Source organism: Hyperolius riggenbachi, chromosome 3 (assembly GCF_040937935.1).
Source record: "Hyperolius riggenbachi isolate aHypRig1 chromosome 3, aHypRig1.pri, whole genome shotgun sequence".
Taxonomy (NCBI): Eukaryota; Metazoa; Chordata; class Amphibia; order Anura; family Hyperoliidae; genus Hyperolius; species Hyperolius riggenbachi.
The window spans coordinates 283,002,501-283,016,609 of NC_090648.1; the positions used below are offsets into that span (position 1 = coordinate 283,002,501).

General features: G+C 42.6%; 1 protein-coding gene across 1 annotated transcript in view; it reads right to left on the reverse strand.

The window, feature by feature from the left end:
• Positions 1 to 14,109, reverse strand: part of ING3 (inhibitor of growth family member 3) — a 35,000-nt gene that overhangs the window by 13,627 nt on the left and 7,264 nt on the right. The window contains exons 3-5 of the mRNA XM_068276409.1: positions 11,845 to 11,945; positions 5,054 to 5,119; positions 3,586 to 3,682 (exon numbers count right to left, since the gene is read on the reverse strand). Of these exons, the coding sequence (XP_068132510.1) occupies positions 3,586 to 3,682; positions 5,054 to 5,119; positions 11,845 to 11,945 (264 nt within the window). The remainder of the gene's footprint in view (positions 1 to 3,585; positions 3,683 to 5,053; positions 5,120 to 11,844; positions 11,946 to 14,109) is intronic.

The following is a 14,109-nucleotide window of genomic DNA, read 5'->3' on the forward strand; positions in this document are numbered from 1 at the left end:
TATGGCAAGATTATCACTAAAGTGGAATGTCTCTTTAACAAATGTTCAGGCTAGATAAGCAGTCAGTAAAAAAGTTGAACCTATAAACCGCGAGTTAGATGCCCATAGCCACACAACTATGCAAATAAAGATAGCCATAACCATAATTCAACTTCAAAAGCTGCCAAACACCTTCAGCTGGCTTGCTATTTGCAGACTTGTTCCTAGGCACTGCAGAGCTATGTCTGCTTAAACAAGGCTTTTTAGCCTAATAACTGGCTGCAAATTGAAAAAGGAAACACTTTAGCAATGTGCAACCTCGAAATGCTCTGAAATTTTTATTTCTTGGCGATAAACCTATTGAAATAAATGTAAAAATCTTACACTGCAGTTTATTTATTGAATAAAAAAGCAATCCAGAGATATTTCATTGTAACCTCTTCAAAGTCTTGTGCAGGAGAATAAATGTCTCCCACTGGTTAAAAGGAATCACAGTGAAACTTCACAGCTCTGTTCTCCTTTCATCAATGACAGTCTGGAACAAATATTCTGCTTACATAATGGCTGCAATCAATTTATCCAACAAAACATGAGTGCAGTACATTTGCCATAAGACTGTGCAAGAAATGTTAATGGTTGTAAGCTGCACTGCAGAAAAGTAGTTCACACTATGGCCTCGATTCATAAAGCATTACCACATTCGGTAATGCTGAAAACAGCTGACTATACCTAGCACTAATGTCAATTCATAAAGGATGTTACCGCATGAAAAACTGAAGTCAGAGAAGTGAGGTAAATTACCGACTTGTGCGGTAAATACCTCAACAAATGTCAGCAAATGTCAATTCACAAAGAATAGATCATGCCGTAAAAGCCTGACATTTTACCGACATCTCTGGTGTGGCGAAATGAGAGTGGAGACTGTGTGAGTCTGTGGGAAACCAGCGTGACTCAGACAAGCAGAGAGGGATAAGCTATGACTGACAGGAGCAGAAGCCAATAGAAACAGCCCCTGTCTTCTGCAAGTCGTAACGATGCATTTTGATAGGATCCAAAGCCTTTTCTGGCGTGTCTTCGCCTTTCTACCCCCAGGCAGTGAGCAGAGAGATCAGAACAAACAAAATTTTCCCTGCCTCCCTTCGGCAGTTTAACCTCTTCCGTTCCTGTTTGAAGATGCAGCGTATCTAGTAGGGAAACCATCTAAGCAGGGCATGTATAAAGTCTCCTGGAAGTTCATCTTAAATAAAATGTTAAGAAAGACTAATAGACTGATTCAGAGTGAGCAGAGGCAATATAACAAACAGTATAGCAAAACATGTGCATCTAAAGGGATGTCAGGAAGCAATTTACCATTGTAATGCTATCCCTGCATGGAGTTCTGTCTATTGAAGCCAGTAAATTACAGAATTTCTACCACACACTTGTGTCTAAAATACTGAATACAGTGATTTACCGAGCACTTTACATTTACCGCACTGTGCTCTATGAATCGAGGCCTATACCGGAGCAGTACCGTATCAGTATTGTGCGGATGTGCTGCGTTTTGGTGCGCAGAGTGCTGCCACTCGGATACAAATTTGTACCATTAGTTGAATAAATGGTAAGGCTGCCCGCTGAATGTCATACTAGTTAGATTTTTCAGCAGAGGACAGCAACAGACGTGTGGGCAAATATGGGCTCTTTCTGCATGTCCAGGCAGTAAAATGCAGTGCAAGCCGTACATTACCTGAGTAAAAATTAGCATTTTAAAAGGAATATTAGAAAGGAAACCTGAACATAGTGCCCCCCAATCTTATTTCTTAGCCTGACGAGTAATCTTGTCTTTTAAAAGGAACCTGAGGTGCGAGGGATATGGTGGCTGCCATATTTATTTCCTTCTATACAATGCCTGTTGCCTGCAGTAGTATCTGAATCACACACTTGAAACACGCATACAGCTACCGTAATCCAGTCAGATTTCAGTCAGACACATCTGATCTGCAATGCTTGTTTAGGGTCTACGGCTATTGGTATTAGAGGCAGCCAGGCAACGTGGACTGTTTAAAACGAAATAAATATACCAGCCTCCATATTCTTTTCACCTTGGGTTCCCTTTAACTTCAGTAATTTGAGCCTCACACATGAAGAGTGTGCTACTGGAGGAAAAAGGCCTTTAGGCTTGGTCCACACATTAATCTGCACATTTTTGGTCCAGTCAATACTGTCCTGTCAGTTTTGCATCAGCCTTCTATACATTTTACCTTTTGGGAAGGAACTGGACTGGAAATGAACAGCTTTATGTATGAACACAGCCATAGATACACATGCAAAACTGACAGAACCAGATCAGAAATGTACAGATTTGTGTGTGAACACAGCCATAGATATACATGCACAACTGATACAAAACTGACAGGACTGGACACCATTTTATGTGTGAATCAACCCTTTGGGCCGGTTCACACTTGCTTTAAAAACATGTCTGTAAGACCTTAAAGAAAACCTGAACTGAAAATTAAAAGTAAAAATAAGCATACACAAGTCATACTTACCTTCCATGTAGTCTACTCCTCAATCTCTTTCTCTTCTCCTGCGTCCCATTTGTCAGCTGTGATGAAGGGAATTCTCCGTCCTCCATTTTGAAAATGGCCATTACCCCATAACCGCTTTCTGGTCAGCACACTGTTAAACTGTAACATCGCCCACTTGAGCCATAGGGAAACATGGACATTACCTGGTACATCAGTTTTTCTCTCAGCTATAACTGACAGCAACTAATATTTTACTGACAGCAACTGATATATTTCAGATCTGACAAAATGTTGTCAGAACTGGAAGGGATAACTGTCAGCAGAAAATGGTGAGCTTCTGAGAGGAACTGATGGCAAGGTAACTATGTAATGTTCATTTGAAGTTACCTCGTGTTTATTTTAAATAATTTTTACTCAGTACAGGTTCTCTTTAAGCTAAAACGCAGAAAGCGGATCCTATGTTAAAAATAGGATGCGCTTCCACTTGTTACAAGACATGGATCCGTATGCCGCGGAAAGCAGAGTCCTAACATGGCACCTTTTTATCGGACGGGAAAATGTGTACAATGAAAGCCTATGAGAGCGGACACTGTTCTCACTAAGCTAGTTGCCGCATCCCATCGCCACTGTGATGCCATACTTGTGCATCCTAAAGCCCCTTCAAAACAGCCTGGTGACCGGGGGATATCCATTGGGCTGCCAAAGACCAAGGGAAATTCTCAGCAACAGGGAGAATTCTCATTGGCTTATCTTGGACCAATGAAAATTCTCCCTGTTGCTAGGGAGATTTGGCTTGCTGTAGCCTATGGAGAGCCACTGCATCTGTTGGTCTCCAGGCTGTTGAAGGGACCAATCAGTGGCAGCTGCAGGACAGGTAAGTGGTGATGCATACGGTCGACGTGATCGATGCTGCAGACGTGCAGCAAGATGCAGATGCAGAACGGAAGGGGGGAAATTGTTGCATGCGGATGCATAAGAGACGGTACGCATCGCTTACCGTTTCCGTTCTACATCCATACAAGTGTGAACCTCCCCTTACTCTTATTTCAGTTTTTAAAATAGCAGCAGAAATGCTGGCTTTTTATTTACCACTTACTTCTTTCCAATATTTCAGTAATGCCTGCATTATCGGCCTCTAACTCCATCTTGAATTTTGCCAGTTCCTGGTCCAGTTTTCTCAGATGTCGATCTACCTATAAAGAATCACTTGCATATGAGAAACTGATGTATGAATTTCTGTGAAATAAAAGACAATGCTAGGCTCACAACTTACGCTAGATCAGCCTGTATTAAGACATCATAAGTAACTCAAATCGCTGGTGCACACCGAGAGCGCTTCTGCGTGTTTTTGAAAATGCTAGTGCTTTGAAAAGCATTTGGCTAATGTATTTGAATGGGACGGATCAGACCAGAGCGATGTGATTTTCTCCCAAACGCAAATGCAGGTTCAGCAGCATTTCTGCGCTTTTCTGAGGCGATTCAGCCTGAATGTTAAGTATAGGAAATTTCAAAAAGCACTGGGGGTTTGCGATTATGCTAACGCTTTTCTTTCACAATAGTTTTTATTGAAAAAATTTTCAGCATACAAGTTATGTAAGTATCTAATGGCATAGTGTGCAATATGTGTAAAACAAATAACAAATAAACAATATATAAAAAAGTTTTTCCCACATTAACATATAAATGCTAACGCTTTTTCGTGTGCACGGGCCCAAACTTGACAAAATGCAATTTCACTTCTTCAAGAACACTGTAGGAGTGAGTCTCCCATAAGTCAGTGCAATTATATAATGGTGTCAACAGGTATGAACTCTACTTACATACATACAGTTGTGTTCAAAATTATTCAACCCCCACTGAAATTGAGTGTTTTGGCCAGTTTGACATTGATGTTGATCATTTCAGTCATCTTGTTTACAATTAAATTAAAGAGGCACTTGTAAGTCAGACAAATATAACAACATTTATAATGAAATAACCACGAATGGCTTTTCTGTGCTCACATCATTATCAGTTTTATTCAACCCCCAAGTGACATTCATTCTTACTACAACATCCTTTTCCAGTTATAATCGCTTTTAAACGTGAAGCATAGCTTGACACAAGTGTCTTGCAGCTAATTGTAAACAAGATGACCGAAATGATCAAAATCAATGTCAAACTGGCCAAAACACTCAACTTCAGTGGGGGTTGAATAATTTTCACAAAACTGTAGCATAGAGAGTGACAAACTTACACAACAGCATTCACAAGGCAAACAACGCCAACAAGCACTTATTATTATACCTTTATACCTTGTATTTCTAAAGTGCCAAAATGTTAAGCAGCGCTTGACAATAAACGTACTTTCATCCTGAATTCTGTTTTTACAAAATCACAAGGCATTGTTGCTTTTATAATGTAGACAACATTGACCTTTGAAGGTAAAACAGTATTTTTGCCTGAAGTTCCACTTTCACAACAATGCTGCTCACATTAAAGGTTGTGGTGCACAAATAGGAGGAAGAGTTCACAATGCGTTTTGTGAATCCATAAAGACAAGCAGAAAAAGTCATTGTGCTTACCAGATCATAAATTTGATTTGCTAGCTGTACTTTTTCATCGGCATCTTCTAAGGCTTTAAAATAATCCTGCAGTGAATACATCCAGATACAGTTAGAAAATAACCAACCATAGCATTTCCTTTCTTCACATGTGCATATTTTCACATTACCCATGACCACTAAAGTGTACCAGAGACGGCGATAGCTAAAGAGTTGATAATTACCTGGGGTGTCCTCCAGCCCCAAAAGAGAGTCCGAGTCCCTCGCTGTCCTCCCAAGGTCTGCGCAGCCGCAGAAAACCCCGACCGACACGTCTGAGCCAGTTACCAGGGCTGAACGACAGACTGCGGGAGGACAGCGAGGGACTCGCACGTGCTTATGGGGCTGGAGGAAGCCCCGGGTAAGTATCAAATCTTTAGCCATCGCCGTCTCTGGTTTCCTTTAAAGCAGGGGTGTCAAACTCATATTCAAAGTGGGCCGGAATTGAACACTGAGACAAAGTTGCGGGCCAACCTCAAGGTCTACTGGCCACCCTCTCTCCCTTATGGAGTTCCCTGGTATCTAATGTCCACCTCCAACCTCTATTTATTTCCCTGGTGGCTAGTGGCCCCCACCCTCCCCTATACTGTTCCCTAGTATTCCACCTAGTGTTCCCTAGTGCTTTCCACCTACCTCCTCCATATGGCTTCCCTGGTATTCTAGGGCTTCACCTCCAATATAGCTTCCCTGATGGTCTAGAGTGGGCCAAACATAATGCAAAAGTGAGGAAACCTCTTGGGGGCCAAGTTTTATGACTCTGAGGGCTAGATTTGGCCCACGGGCCAAAGTGTGACATGTATGCTTTAAAGGGAATCTGAAGTGAAAATAAACTTATGATATAATGAATTGTATGTATAGTACAGCTAAGAAATAGAAGATTAGTAGCAAATATATGGGTCTTATAGTGTTTCCAGTACATAAAGAGTTAAGGGCTCAAACAAAGTAAGCGATTTTCTGAGTGCTTTTTGGCTCTCAGAGCTTTATTAAAAACGCTCCTATTGACCTACATTAAAAAAGAAACTTAAATTATCTATGCAAAAGCGCTTCTCGGAGTTCACTACAATTCTATATTCTGAAGCACTTACATCAAAGAAACCGTGAAAGACAACTTCAGATAAGGTTTTATTGCAGAGAAGTTCAACGGATCATTAGCTAGGCACGGCTTCATTGTTTAAAATGTAGTTTGTAAAAACAGCAAATATTAGAGAATGATGCAATGTTATAAAGAAAAGCTATAAGGGCCGGTTCACACTCGGCCGCTTGCCCGCGATCAGCTATGCGATTTGCGGGAAAAATCTTGCAATTCAGCGCAATTTGCGCTTGTGATTCCCGTTCAATAGAACTAAAATCACAGCGCAATCGCCCCCGAAACGCTGCATGCAGCACATTTGTAATTGATCGAAATCGCAAACGCTGCTGTGTGAATGTATCCATAGGGATACATTAGTAGCAGCGCTGTGCTGATCGCCGGTGATCAGCAAAGCGCTGAAAAATTATGAGAGACTTTATTCATTATATCATACTTTTTTTTTTTTGTTTCAGTGTCACTTTAACCACTTCCCGACCGCCGTATAGACAAATGGCGGCCGGGAAGTGCACCCCGCAAGGACCGCCGTATAGACAAATGGCGGCGGTCCTTGTAGGGGCATGGGCGGAGCGATCGCGTCATCCGTGACGCGATCCTCCGCAACATCCCGCCGGCCATACGGAAGCGCCGGCGGGATGTTGACCCGACGATCGCCGCATACAAAGTGTATAATACACTTTGTAATGTTTACAAAGTGTATTATACAGGCTGCCTCCTGCCCTGGTGGTCCCAGTGTCCGAGGGACCACCAGGGCAGGCTGCAGCCACCCTATGTCGCACCCAAGCACACTGATTTCTCCCCCCCCCTGCCCCAGATCGCCCACAGCACCCCTCAGACCCCCCCCCCTGCCCACCCCCCAGACCCCGGTTTGCACCCAATCACCCCCCTAATCACCTATCAATCACTCCCTGTCACTATCTGTCAACGCAATTTCCTCCCCCCCCCTGCCCCCTCCTGATCACCCCCCCACCCCTCAGATTCTCCCCAGACCCCCCCCCCCGTGTACTGTATGCATCTATCCCCCCTGATCACCTGTCAATCACCCATCAATCACCCCCTGTCACTGCCACCCATCAATCAGCCTCTAACCTGCCCCTTGCGGGCAATCTGATCACCCACCCACACCGATAGATCGCCCGCAGATCCGACATCAGATCAGCACCCAAGCGCAGTGTTTACATCTATTCTCTCCTCTAAACACCCACTAATTACCCATCAATCACCCATCAATCACCCCCTATCACCACCTGTCACTGTTACCCATCAGATCAGACCCTAATCTGCCCCTTGCGGGCACCCAATCACCCGCCTACACGCTCAGATTGCCCTCAGACCCCCCCCCCCTTATCAATTCGCCAGGGCATTATTTACATCTGTCCTTCCCTGTAATAACCCACTGATCACCTGTCAATCACCCATCAATCACCCCCTGTCACTGCCACCCATCAATCACCCCCTGTCACTGCCACCCATCAATCAGCCCCTAACCTGCCCCTTGCGGGCAATCTGATCACCCACCCACACCAATAGATCGCCCGCAGATCCGACATCAGATCAGCACCCAAGCGCAGTGTTTACATCTATTCTCTCCTCTAAACACCCACTGATTACCCATCAATCACCCATCAATCACCCCCTATCACCACCTGTCACTGTTACCCATCAGATCAGACCCTAATCTGCCCCTTGCGGGCACCCAATCACCCGCCTACACGCTCAGATTGCCCTCAGACCCCCCCTTATCAATTCGCCAGTGCAATATTTACATCTGTGCTTCCCTGTAATAAACCACTGATCACCCATCAATCACCCCCTGTCACTGCCACCCATTAATCACCCCGTCACTGCCACTCATCAATCAGCCCCTAACCTGCCCCTTGCTGGCAATCTGATCACCCACCCACACCAATAGTTCGCCCGCAGATCCGACGTCAGATCACCTCCCAAGTGCAGTGTTTATATCTGTTCTCTACCCTAAACACCCACTAATTACCCATCAATCACCCCCTGTCACTGCTACCTATCAGATTAGACCCCTATCTGCCCCTAGGGCACTCAATCACTCGCCCACACCCTCAGAATGCCCTCATGCCCCAGCCCTGATCACCTCGCCAGTGCATTGCTTGCATCTATTCCCCCCTCTAATCACACCTTGAGACACCCATCAAACACCTCCTGTCACCCCCTAGCACACCTACCCATCAGATCAGGCCCTAATTTGCCCCGTGTGGGCTCCTGATCACTCGGCCAAACCCTCAGATCCCCCTCAGACCCCCTTCCGATCACCTCCCCAGTGCATTGATTGCATCTATTTTCCCCTCTAACCACCCCCTGAGACACCAATCAATCACCTCCTGTCACCCCCTAGCACTCCTATCCATCAGATCAGGCCCAATACAACCTGTCATCTAAAAGGCCACCCTGCATATGACCGGTTCCACAAAATTCGCCCCCTCAAAGACCACCTGTCATCAAAATTTTCAGATGCTTATACCCCTGAACAGTCATTTTGAGACATTTGGTTTCCAGACTACTCACGGTTTTGGGCCCGTAAAATGCCAGGGCGGTATAGGAAGCCCACAAGTGACCCCATTTTAGAAAAAAAGACACCCCAATGTATTCTGTTAGGTGTATGACGAGTTCATAGAAAGATTTTATTTTTTGTCAAAAGTTAGCGGAAATTGATTTTTTTTTTTTTTTTCACAAAGTGTCATTTTTCACTAACTTGTGACAAAAAATAAAATCTTCTATGAACTCGCCATACACCTAACGGAATACCTTGGGGTGTCTTCTTTCTAAAATGGGGTCACTTGTGGGGTTCCTATACTGCCCTGGCATTTTAGGGGCCCTAAACCGTGAGGAGTAGTCTAGAAAACAAATGCCTCAAAATGACCTGTGATTAGGACGTTGGGCCCCTTAGCGCACCTAGGCTGCAAAAAAGTGTCACACATGTGGTATCGCCGTACTCAGGAGTAGTATAATGTGTTTTGGGGTGTATTTTTACACATACCCATGCTGGGTGGGAGAAATACCTCTGTAAATGACAATCTTTTGATTTTTTTACACACAATTGTCCATTTACAGAGTTATTTCTCCCACCCAGCATGGGTATGTGTAAAAATACACCCCAAAACACAACATACTACTTCTCCCGAGTACGGCGATACCACATGTGTGGCACTTTTTTGCACCCTAACTGCGCTAAGGGGCCCAAAGTCCAATGAGTACCTTTAGGATTTCACAGGTCATTTTGATATGTAGGTAGAAAAAAACAAAGTCTTGTAAAAGTAATACCTTTTAATGGCTAACATTACAGGTCATTTTGAGAAATTTTGTTTCAAGACTACTCCTCACGGTTTAGGGCCCCTAAAATGCCAGGACAGTATAGGAACCCCACAAATGACTCCATTTTAGAAAGAAGACACCCCAAGGTATTCTGTTAGTAGTACAGTGAGTTCATAGAAGATTTTATTTTTTGTCACAAGTTAGCGGAAATTGATTTTTATTGGTTTTTTTCACAAAGTGTCATTTTCCGCTAACTTGTGACAAAAAATAAAATCTTCTATGAACTCACCGTACTACTAACGGAATACCTTGGGATGTCTTCTTTCTAAAATGGGGTCATTTGTGGGGTTCCTATACTGTCCTGGCATTTTAGGGGCCCTAAACCGTGAGGAGTAGTCTTGAAACTAAATTTCTCAAAATGACCTGTGAAATCCTAAAGGTACTCATTGGACTTTGGGCCCCTTAGCGCAGTTAGGGTGCAAAAAAGTGCCACACATGTGGTATCGCCGTACTCGGGAGAAGTAGTACAATGTGTTTTGGGGTGTATTTTTACACATACCCATGCTGGGTGGGAGAAATAACTCTGTAAATGGACAATTGTGTGTAAAAAAAAATCAAAAAAGATTGTCATTTACAGAGGTATTTCTCCCACCCAGCATGGGTATGTGTAAAAATACACCCCAAAACACAACATACTACTTCTCCTGAGTACGGCAATACCACATGTGTGGCACTTTTTTGCAGCCTAACTGCGCTAAGGGGCCCAATGTACAATGAGCACCTTTAGGCTTTACAGGGGTGCTTACAAATTAGCACCCCCCAAAATGCGAGGACAGTAAACACACCCCACAAATGACCCCATTTTGGAAAGTAGACACTTCAAGGTATTCAGAGAGGGGCATGGTGAGTCCGTGGCAGATTTCATTTTTTTTTTGTCGCAAGTTAGAAGAAATGGAAACTTTTTTTTTTTGTCACAAAGTGTCATTTTCCGCTTACTTGTGACAAAAATTAATAGCTTCTATGAACTCACTATGCCTCTCAGTGAATACTTTGGGATGTCTTCTTTCCAAAATGGGGTCATTTGGGGGGTATTTATACTATCCTGGAATTCTAGCCCCTCATAAAACATGTCAGTTGGTCAGAACAGTTATAGATGCTTGAAAATGGGAAAATTCACTTTTTGCACCATAGTTTGTAAACGCTATAACTTTTACCCAAACCAATAAATATACACTGAATGGGTTTTTTTTATCAAAAACATGTTTGTCCACATTTTTCGCGCTGCATGTATACAGAAATTTTACTTTATTTGAAAGATGTCAGCACAGAAAGTTAAAAAAATCATTTTTTTGCCAAAATTCGTGTCTTTTTTGATGAATATAATACAAAGTAAAAATCGCAGGAACAATCAAATAGCACCAAAAGAAAGCTTTATTAGTGACAAGAAAAGGAGCCAAAAATCATTTAGGTGGTAGGTTGTATGAGCGAGCAATAAACCGTGAAAACTGCAGTGGTCTGAATGGAAAAAAAGTGGCCGGTCCTTAAGGGGTAGAAAGCCCTAGGTCCTCAAGTGGTTAAGAAATGTACCAGAATACTTTATGGAACCAGAATGCACTGACTTTTTTTAGTGGCCAAGATCTCATTTTTTTTCATACACATTGGTTTAAAGCAGACCTGAACTCAGAACCTCCTCTCTGCTCTAAAAGATACACAGCAGTATAATAACCTTCTTTGTTACAGCATATACACATCCTGAAATAAATCTGCACTGTTTCTACTTACTGATTCATGGAAGCAGACATATTTTTAACATCCAGTGCTTTCAAATGAGGTTATCATGTCATGTCATGTGACACGGGAAAGAGATCAAATTACAAATTGTGATTAAACACAAATGAAGGGGAATTAAACGGGCTAAACTCTCTAAATATTTATAGGGTGCATTGCTCTAGGTTTTCCTTTTGTCCTGTGCAAGAGTTCAGGTCCACTTTAAAATGTGGCTGCTAACATTCGGGGAAAAAAATAGTAATAATTATGTATCCAAAGAATTCTGGACTGAACTTTTAAACAAATGGCAGCATTAGAAGCAAATCCATGAATACCACCAAAATAACGCATTTAGCATGTTATAGTAGTAGTACATAGTTGGAAACGATCGTTCGTACTAGGCTTGACATGCGCATTTCACTATTTCTCCATGGAACTTTTCATTTTTATGCGCAGGCGCAATAGTTACTTTTACATGATGTAACGTTCATTCTAACGATCTGATCGTTACACACCTTTTAAAACTAACTTTACTTAGGTCGTTCTTTCATCAATTAAAAGTTTGTTCGTCGTTGATAACGAACGATCGTTGTCGCATGTGTGTACGTAGCTTAGGTCTTTCACAGCATCTTACTTTTTTAATTGCAGTCATTTGTTCTTCCCTCCATTCAGGCTTGTTCTTCTTTGCATTGGAAAAAAACTCTCCAACTCTCTGTTCTAATTGGTCCATAGCATCTGCATAATGAGCATAAATAAATATTGATCAAGATACAAATACTGTTTATCAAAAGCATACGACTGTCCAGGAGAGTTTACTATAACAAGATGGAAGAAACCATAGTGTGTGTGTTGTGTTAAAAGCACATTGCTTTTAAGAAATTCAATGAGAAGCATGGTGAGAACTGGTGCACACCTAGAGCACTTCTGAGCTTTTCTGAATTTGTATGGGATGGATCACAACAGAGCGATGTGATTTTTTTCCCAAATGTAAACGCCAGTCCTGTAGCATTTCTGATGCGATTCAGCCTCAAAGTTAAAGAGAAGTGAAAATCATGTAATGTAATAAAAAAAGTGCTAATAATTATGTATAAATGATTTAGTTAGTGTTTGCCCATTGTAAAATGTTTCTTATCCCCGATTTACATTCTGACATTTACCACATGGTGACATTTTTACTGCTGGCAGGTGATGTCAGTGGAAGGAGATGGTGCTTGCTTTTTTGGCAGTTGGACTCAGCTGTAAAAAAAAACAAAAAAAAAAAACCTAGAATAGAGCGATTTTCAAGCTTTTTTTTTTTTTTTTTTTTTTTTAATACAAAAGCTGTACACTTGCAGCTCTACTGTACAAAAAAAGTAAAATCGCTACACCTAACACTCCAAAAATTGGTAGGCATAACTAGAAAATCGCTAGGCGCATGCCTAGTATCGCTTGGCAAAATCACTTCTAAAAACGATGAGCATTTGCGAGTACCTTAGTGCTTCTAGGTGTGCACCAGCCCCGACTTAGCTTTGTCATCGGGTTATGTGAAGAATTGTCTTTAACAGCTCTACTGCTATTAGTTTGAGCAGAAATCCTCAGCATTGATGTCACTCAAAGCCTGTGCTGAATCAAACACCAGAATGAACAGGGCCAAGTTTACACTGGCTGCTGTTAAACGCCTGCAGCTTCAGCAGGAAGGGGTAGGGTTGGGGCTGCATTTTCCTCTACAAACTGCTTAATTATGTGCTGAGCCATGTGTTCTGCTTTATGAAGGTGAACTAATGGAACCTACCAGTACCTGCAGTAAAACATGACAATCACAATTGGGCATGGCTTTTCAGCATGCCTGACTGCTGATGAAAATTTAAGCTACATACACAGGTCCAACTAAACTGCCTGATTATCATCTGACTTAAAGAGAACCCGAGGCGGATTTTTTAAATCTTAATAGGACACAGAGGCATGTTCTGTGCACAATGACATGCCTCTGTGTCTTTCTGCTGTGTCCTCCTTCTTCCTTCAATCCAAAGCTAGCTAGCTTCCTTCAAATTGGAAGCTAGCGGAGGCAGGAAGTGGCAGGGGAGCCATGTAATGGGGGAGGCAATGCCGAGGACAATGGTTGACAGGCTGCAGGTAAACAGAAGGCTAGTGACAAGCAGATTGTCGCTAGCCTGTCGGTATTTTTCAGGGGAAACGGCAGAGCCCAGGGTGGGGGACTGGCAGCAGCAGCAGTACACAGAGGCATGTCATTGTGCACAGAACATGCCTCTGTGTACTATTAAAATTTAAAAAATCCGCCTTGGGTTCTCTTTAAGTGTGTTGGATGATAATCAGGCGTATTTAGGTGTGCAAACGACTAATGAGCGACTGATCACATGCATTGTGCCCGATCCAACTATCAGCTCTATATTGGCCTACAGATGTCTTATATTGTGCAGTTGGTCTGTGTGTACAAGTCATTTAAACGACTTGTACTAGTTTTGAATGCGTAGTCCATCGTGCACATTATGTAAATAAGTTGGTCTTTTGTCCGTCTAGACGTGTGGACATAAAGGTGGTGGAGGTCATCATGTCGTGTGGTTTGTCAGGTCGTGCGTGCAGTCGTGTGCATGTAGTGCACTTGTTGGGCATGTGTATGATCCTGAACACACTTTGAAAAGGCACCTATAACAATTAAAACCGATTGTATCAGTTAGGCAGGGGACATACTTGTCTTTCAGTTTTCTGCACCCCATGAGTGCTTGGATGCAAAAAATTGTGTTTTTTTCACAGCAGCTAATGTAATTGATAGAGAAAACAAAAAATGTGCAGAATTATCCTGCAAGAGGTCAGTTTTTGTCAGGTCGAGAAAAATGCATTAAGTGTGATCCAGCCGATTAACAGGAGTTTTTCCGTGCAGAAAATGCGCACGAAAACAGTC